Source organism: Cynara cardunculus, assembly GCF_001531365.2.
Source record: "Cynara cardunculus var. scolymus isolate 2C chromosome LG 9, CcrdV1, whole genome shotgun sequence".
In the NCBI taxonomy this organism is placed as follows: Eukaryota; Viridiplantae; Streptophyta; class Magnoliopsida; order Asterales; family Asteraceae; genus Cynara; species Cynara cardunculus.
This window is the reverse complement of record NC_037536.1, coordinates 11,845,009-11,852,615: the sequence shown is the minus strand read 5'-3', so window position 1 is coordinate 11,852,615 and position 7,607 is coordinate 11,845,009. Positions and strand designations below refer to the sequence as shown.

General features: G+C 38.1%; 1 protein-coding gene across 1 annotated transcript; it reads left to right on the top strand.

The window, feature by feature from the left end:
* Positions 1-1,399: 1,399 nt before the first annotated feature.
* LOC112517609 (mitogen-activated protein kinase homolog NTF6-like) lies at positions 1,400-6,587 on the top strand. Its single transcript, XM_025124952.1, has 6 exons — positions 1,400-1,724; positions 2,174-2,303; positions 2,434-2,571; positions 4,938-5,270; positions 5,865-6,048; positions 6,137-6,587. Exons 1-6 carry the CDS (start codon positions 1,555-1,557, stop codon positions 6,346-6,348), a joined length of 1,167 nt encoding a protein of 388 aa, XP_024980720.1. The 5' UTR covers positions 1,400-1,554; the 3' UTR covers positions 6,349-6,587.
* The last annotated feature ends 1,020 nt before the right edge of the window (positions 6,588-7,607 follow it).

Genomic DNA, 7,607 nt, shown 5'->3' with positions numbered 1-7,607 from the left:
CAAAGACTCACACACCGCTAGACTAAAGACCCTTTGGTGTAATTCGAAAGAATTTGATAGAATTGGAATGACGAATTCCTTTGATCAAATTCCTTGATGATGTTTGGTCCATGTATTAAATTGATAGTGTCCGTCAAATTCCATGATTGAGAGATTTGATCATTCTTTTGTGTATGCGTGAATGATTTGAATTCCATTTTGTGGCAAATTTGACAAAACTTATGATTTCATTAAAAAGAAAAAACTAACCATTGCATCCCATTTAACCAACACCACCACCCTCACCGTTCCTGCTGCCAACAGTTCCACTACCACTAATGTAATCACCACCATGATTGCTGCCGTCAGTTAATATTATCATACCACCCTAACCAACCTATATTGTTGCCACCATCATCGATGCCATAATTGTCATCCCACCCTACCCAACTTACCATTCCCGCTTGACCACACCCATTGTCACTAGCACACCACTACTGTTCATCGTCCTAGCCTGCACTCAACCATCCCAACCTCACCCCCATTCCCCAACGTCGTTATCGCCACCACAACGTTACTACTATTCCATCACACCACCACCGCTACTCCCCAACCCACCCCACACACAACTACCACTCACTTACACCCAACAACCACCCACCTACTACCACCCTAATACTGTCTCCATTACAACTGCCACCCACCCACCACACCACCACTCGCACTCACTACCTCACCCCACAATACCACTATTCTTGTTGTCACAATCGTCACCCGATCCCACTTCAACCCTAACACATGCAAAAATCCTAGTCTTTTGCGAGATTCCATTTCAATTCCTGCCAACCAAACACATGTTTAAATTCTACTCCAATTTCTTCAAAGTCAAATTCCTCTAATCGATTCCAATTCTACCAAATTTCATTATATGAACCAAATGCCCCTTTAAGCTTAATTTATATCAATTTATCTGCAACAATAACAATAGACACATAAACAATCTAATAAGAATAATAACAATAACAATAATTCGGTCCCTCCTACTTCATGTTTTTTGTTTCTTCCTGCCAGTGGCTTTTTTCCTCTGTTCGCAAAATTTATCGACTGATTTTCCATTTCTTGTATAAATCGTAGACTTTACTCTTTTATAAATTCATCTTTTTGCTGTATTTCAAATAAACAAAGAAAGATGACTCACATCCATCCCGATCAACAAGTCATACATGAGTCAACATTTCATTTGGGACTCTTCCTTTCAATTTCTTAAGGTCTGATTCCACGAACAAGTGTGTAATCGACTTTCAGAAGTTGACTAAGAAAGCATGCAAAAATGGAGGACCAAGAAGAATTGACATTTCAAAATTCCAATGTGAAAAAGATGGGGACAAAGGGACCCTCCTCCCATTTCAAAATCGTAAACCCTTCTTCATCCGCTCCTCGCACCCACCCTTCATTATAAATCTCTTCCGGTAATCAGCCAACAAATTTGAAATAAAGCTATAACCCCTTTTCACATCTCGACTCTCTGATCATTTCCCATATTTGGATTTTGAGAAAGAAAGCGAAAAAGAATCGATGGACCGCCATGAATCCAAAGGCGGAGGTCCAGGTGTGGTGTTGAAAGGAGTTCCGGCATACGGCGGCAAATATATACACTACAGTGTACTTGGAAACCTATTTGAGGTTTCTTCTAAATACGTTCCTCCCATTCAACCTGTTGGCCGTGGTGCTTACGGCATCGTTTGGTAATCATTCGCTTTCCCAATTTCGTCTTCTTGATTGATTATGTGAAATCAATTCCTCAGCTCCTCAAGTTATGTGTCAAATTGTCAAATTTACCATTTTGGTTTCCCTTTTTGAAGAGAGATTATCTCAATTTAGCTCTTATCATTTATATTACAAGAATCTGTGATAAGTTTGATAGTGGGTTTTGGTGGTTCTCATGGATTTGTAGGTCAATTAATGGAAGCAACTCATTTCTTGAATTTGCTTCTTTCCTTTTAGTTTTCTCAGAATAGATGGTGAAAATTGTTCAGGATTATAGGGTTTTCAACTGGGATTGGATTAGAAGCACTTATGAAAGAGAAATTATCACTTGTTGATTCTATAATTTGGCTTGAAAAGAATGTTTTCCCCTGCTCCATTGCAAATGGTTGATTGCTTTGTATTGATTTCATAACATTTCTTACTACAGTTGTGCTAAAAATTCTGAAACAAAGGAAGAAGTTGCAATCAAGAAAATTGGGAATGCGTTCGATAACAGGATTGATGCTAAGAGAACTTTGAGGGAAATCAAACTCCTCTGCCATATGGATCATGAAAATGTATGTAGATTTTTTTCATGAATTATGGTTTTTGGGCCATAAACCTTTTGGTTCATGTTGATGTGGCTACAGCTGAATCTTTTTTGGGATCAATGAAGTCAAAGTGTCTAATTTTGTCGATGATTTGCAGATTGTCAAAATTAAAGACATCATACGGCCACCAGATAAAGAGAAGTTCAATGATGTTTATATTGTTTACGAGTTGATGGATACTGATCTGCATCAGATTATTCGTTCTTCTCAGTTATTGACAGACGACCATTGTCAGGTGAGGTTAAAAGTAGCAGATACTTCTGAGTTGCCTTATTTATGCTTTTCATTCAAGATTGAACTACCATTGGTCACTACAGGAGCGGACCCACTATGGTGCATATGGTGCCATGGGCCATTTGTATCGTTTTCTTAGCTTTTAGCTTTTAATTTCAGGTTTATTATGTTTCTGAATTTTTTGGGATAAGAGACTCGAACATGACCTCAAATACAAAAAGCAAGGAACTGACCAACATGCCAACGATGATTTTGTAAAAAATATCCATAGCTTCGTTTTCTATAGTCAAATAGTGCCACAATTTGAAAAAGATTCTAGGTCCGCCTCTAGGTCACTATTCTCCAAATGAAAATGTGTTATTTATATTAGGTTGCACCATCGTCCATTATAGTTATGACTTATAAAGGTGTTGATGTTCTTCCATATGTGTACACATGCTCAGGACCTTAAACGGGAGAACTAGAGAGGGAGAGGGCAAGGGAAAGAAAAAAACTGGGATGCATTTCGGGTTTTTTTTTTATTTTCGAAATACGAATTCCACCCACCATTCAACTCAATGTTCTGATTTTATAATGATATTTTTTCTCCTTTGATCAAGTGAGATTACTAGTATGCCACCTTTTCTTTTGGCAATGCAATGTTTCTTAGGCCCATGGGTTACCGGTGCAAGTCTCCCCAGGGCCACTGTGGATTTTTCTGGCTGTTATCTTCAGGATCCCATGAAATTAGTTGAGGTGCGTGTAAGCTAGCCTGGACACCCTCTATATGCAATTGTTTCTCTTTGAATGTGTGATGACATGTAGTGGGGATGGTATCATACCTCCATTTTTAAGGTGTCTTGCCTACATTTATACTAATGAATTTCACCCTCTAGACCCATTTCTTCCTTGAAGTTTAAAAACGTAAGTTAAATACCACTTTTAGAGTTATCATCTTTCTGATAGGAATTGTTGGAGATACAAGACTAGGGTAGCGGATTTTGGTAGGGACAAGTAGCTAGGTAAAGAAGGGAAGGACAAGGGTCCCGACCAGGGACGGATTTTTTCAAGTGGTTGCACCATTTGACTACAAGAAACAGATATAGGGATATTTTTTACAAAATCATCATTAGTCTGTTGGTTAGTTCATTTCTTTTCACATGTGAGGTTATGTGTTCAAGTCTTTTATTGCAATTTTTTTTCCAGAAACATAACAAATCTGAAATTAAATTCTAAAAACTAAGAAAATGACACTAACAGGATTTGAACTTGGGCCTGAGATGGAAGAAAAACATTGCAAACCAACTCTACCAAGGAAAAAAATGGTGTTCTAATTGTCGTTTCAAAATATATATCGTGACACACAACAAATTGATACAGTGATACTTTTCACGACCCTATATTATATCCACTATGACGGAGGAACAAAACCGTGGCACATGCCACCACAAAAAACCCTTGGATCCGTCCCTGGTCCCGACAAATAGGCTTGCGATGCCATAAGATGGTTAGGAGGGAATCTTTATCTAGTAGTTGTCAGTTCTGTGTTTGTGTTTCCTTGGTTATTAGCAGTCATTTCTATTTACCATACCTGTTGCATGCTTGCACACACTTTGCTACTTTTTTCCATTTGTCTCTAGCACTCTTGTTTCCTTTTACATTTGAATTGCTAGTCGGTGGTCTTCACAGGTACAACCTCTTAGCCCTTGGGACAGATAAAAGGTCCGCATACATCCACCCCCCCACCTAGTCTACCTTCGGGTTGGATATACTGGGTTCGTTTGGTTTGGTCACGACACTGTTAATCTTTTAAAGCAAGTTAATGACATGGCATCTAGTTTTTGTCTACATGACATAAGTGTTTGAACACCCTTATTAAAACTAGAGAAAATGACAAGAGAAACCAACGGATTTTGTCTTGAATCACTAATAGACTACCAATCTTAGATTTTTTCAACCTGTTGTCAAAATTGCTTCCTGCAACTCGTCCTTTTCGGATCTCCTATGAAAATTGCATTCCATTTTTTTTGAACACTTCTCTTTTCCATTCGGGTTTTTTGCTAAAATGCAAGCAAATTTATATAGAGAATCGAAGCGGTAAAAAAAGGGAGGGATTGATCTGAAGTGCTTAAGAGCGAATAGATTGGTCAAAACTCAAAAGAGTTGGTTTATCAAATGACGTAGAGAAGAAATCAAATGATTTTGGAAACCTCATTTATAGACTCTGATTTCGAGTGGGATATGCTAGTTTGGTTTGGACCGTATGCAATGATTTCCATCCTAACCCTCAAAAATCCTTTTTTTCTTGTGATTTTAAACAAGTCTTTTTTTTTTTAATAAAGTTCTTATTGAAACTGATAATATTTTTGTATCTATTGCACTTGGCAGTATTTTCTGTATCAGTTATTGCGTGGACTGAAGTACATACACTCGGCAAATGTTTTGCACCGAGATTTGAAACCAAGCAACTTGCTCCTTGATGCCAACTGTGATCTTAAGATTTGCGACTTTGGGCTTGCGAGAACGACATCTGAGACAGATTTCATGACCGAATATGTTGTGACTCGATGGTACAGAGCACCTGAATTGTTGCTAAACTGTTCAGAGTATACTGCAGCCATTGATATCTGGTCAGTTGGCTGCATCTTAATGGAGATTCTTTTGAGGGAACCTCTCTTTCCTGGAAAAGATTATGTTCAGCAGTTGGCGCTTATAACCGAGGTACCTATCTGCCCTTATTGACGTCTTTTGTCATAAATTTTGGTAGAAAGTAAAACATCAATTGCCATTGGATTATGACTTGTAGATTATAGAATGACAAACTACAACAAAATCGGCTTTATAGGACGTCAAAATATGTCTAAATTTTCTAATAGATTGCTTTATAGGACACATAATTGTTTGGTCCTATAAAGCCGCTTATGTTGTAGTGGCAGTCACCCCCCCCCTCTCCCATATCCAACTGTAGCTAGGCATTGATCAACTGTATTTTTTGGCACTTGATAAGTTTTCTAATGCAAATTTACCAATCTACCCTCGAAAACCATCATGTTAACCACACACCAGGCACAAGTTCCAACAGCAAAAGGGTTCTGTTGGAGTTAAGATCAAAATTTTGAAGTATATCACTTGTCTTGGGATGAATAGGGTAACCAACAACAAATGTGTTTTGGTTTCTTCACGAAACAACTGATTTACTTTTTGAGTAAAAGTCAAATCTGCGTACATCATACCCTCCTGGACCCCACCTCTTGGTGGGATATATTGTGTTTGTTTGGTTTAGTGCTTATTGTTTCTTCCCTTTGTTCGATACAGCTTCTAGGTTCTCCAGATGACTCGGATCTTGGATTTCTTAGAAGTGATAATGCTCGGAGGTACGTTAAACAGCTTCCTCATGTCCCAAAGAAGTCCTTTCAGCAAAAATTTCCGAATGTGTCCCCTGTGGCAATGGATCTTGCACAGAGAATGTTAGTTTTCGACCCATCTAAACGCATAACTGGTAAGCCTTTTGTTCTCCGGAAAACGCTACGAAAACATCTATTTCTGGCTTCATTTGACAAATTTACCCTTGTATGACATGTTTATAGTCGAAGAAGCACTAAACCATCCGTTGTTGCGAAATCTCCATGAAATCAATGAGGAACCCATCTGTCCATCGCCTTTTGTGTTTGATTTCGAGCAAGCGTCGTTAAGTGAGGAGGACGTGAAAGAGCTCATCTGGAAAGAGTCTTTGAAGTTCAACCCGGATAGCGTAACGGCTGGGTATCTTGATTCTGGAAATCTTTTGAGTTTTCAATAAGCCAAATGATCAGAAAGGGAGTTTCTTGCTTGGATAACTGAAGAAAAAGCTTTTTTCTCAGAGTGTTTCTTGCCTGGGTTTGGCTTCACTTTTTGTGTGGATCTCTATCTCTATCTCTATATCTTGTGCTTGTTTCTTTGTATGAATTCTTTACGCGTATTTGGGTGTTAAGAGAATAAATCCGCGATAGTTGTATAATTTTCTTCAAATTACGAAAAAAGATATACGTCATCTTCTCAGCGTCTTAGTCACATGGTGTCTCAATTTATTTTTTAGTTATTGTTCTCAAATATTGTGAAGGTAAAAAGAAGCCGAATCTTCATGCTGTGAAGTTTCAAGTGTAAAAAGGTTGTCTCACGTCACATGATCCCAAGTCTATACACATACGCACGCAAAACCTTTCTTCTCCATCGTCTACAACCGCCGTCTCTATCAACCACCGTCTCTATCAACCACCGTCTCTAGTAGCTACCCCACCCCGCCCCACCTTCCATCTATGTTTCTCCTGCAGCACCTTCCTTCGCCGACCAACATCGAAACCCAAATCCACTTCGGTGGTCTTCTCCAGCAGCACCCTCTATCACCGATCAACAAACCTTTCTTCTCCATATACACGGTGATGATACTCCCCCACCGCTCACCAACATAGCCAAAAGTGTAGAGTATTTATGGCTCCAGTAAAAGTATAAAACCATCTTCAAAGGACGCGAATGAACCACTCCTTCATCCTACATCGTGCACTACATATCTAACACATATACACATATTGTGCATATATAAAACACACACACACATACACACATACTATGCATACGTATAATACATACAATGTGTATGTAACAGTTGCACATTATGCATATACACATATTGTGTCTACGAGATATGTGGGGGATCTATCAGACAAGATGATCGGAAAAGTGGTCGTTGGCGAAGGAGTGGTGAGGGAGACAGTGAATAATGTGTTTTATTGTATTTATTTTATCAATCTCATATTGCTTCTCATTCATTATCCTAATTAATTCTTCTAGTTGATGAATATGAACAGAAAATTAAATACCAATTAGTAGATGTTGTATAACATATAAAATAACATTTTAAAAAATATATTAATATTTAACTTTATATCATTATATATTAGAAGGATAATTGCACAATGCAGTAAAATACATATTGATTTTAATGTTTCGTTTTATTCTGTTCTTGTCGATGTTATAATACGGTTTTATGTGGTTTTGAGAAAACGATAATGCTTTTATTTT

What these genes read in the sequence shown, in the direction of transcription:
- LOC112517609 (XM_025124952.1), top strand. Translation starts at nt 1,555, where the DNA reads ATGGACCGCCATGAATCCAAAGGCGGAGGTCCAGGTGTGGTGTTGAAA. An exon ending in GGTGCTTACGGCATCGTTTG is followed by an intron (nt 1,725 to 2,173) that starts GTAATCATTCGC and finishes TTCTTACTACAG; the next exon opens with TTGTGCTAAAAATTCTGAAA. An exon ending in GCCATATGGATCATGAAAAT is followed by an intron (nt 2,304 to 2,433) that starts GTATGTAGATTT and finishes GATGATTTGCAG; the next exon opens with ATTGTCAAAATTAAAGACAT.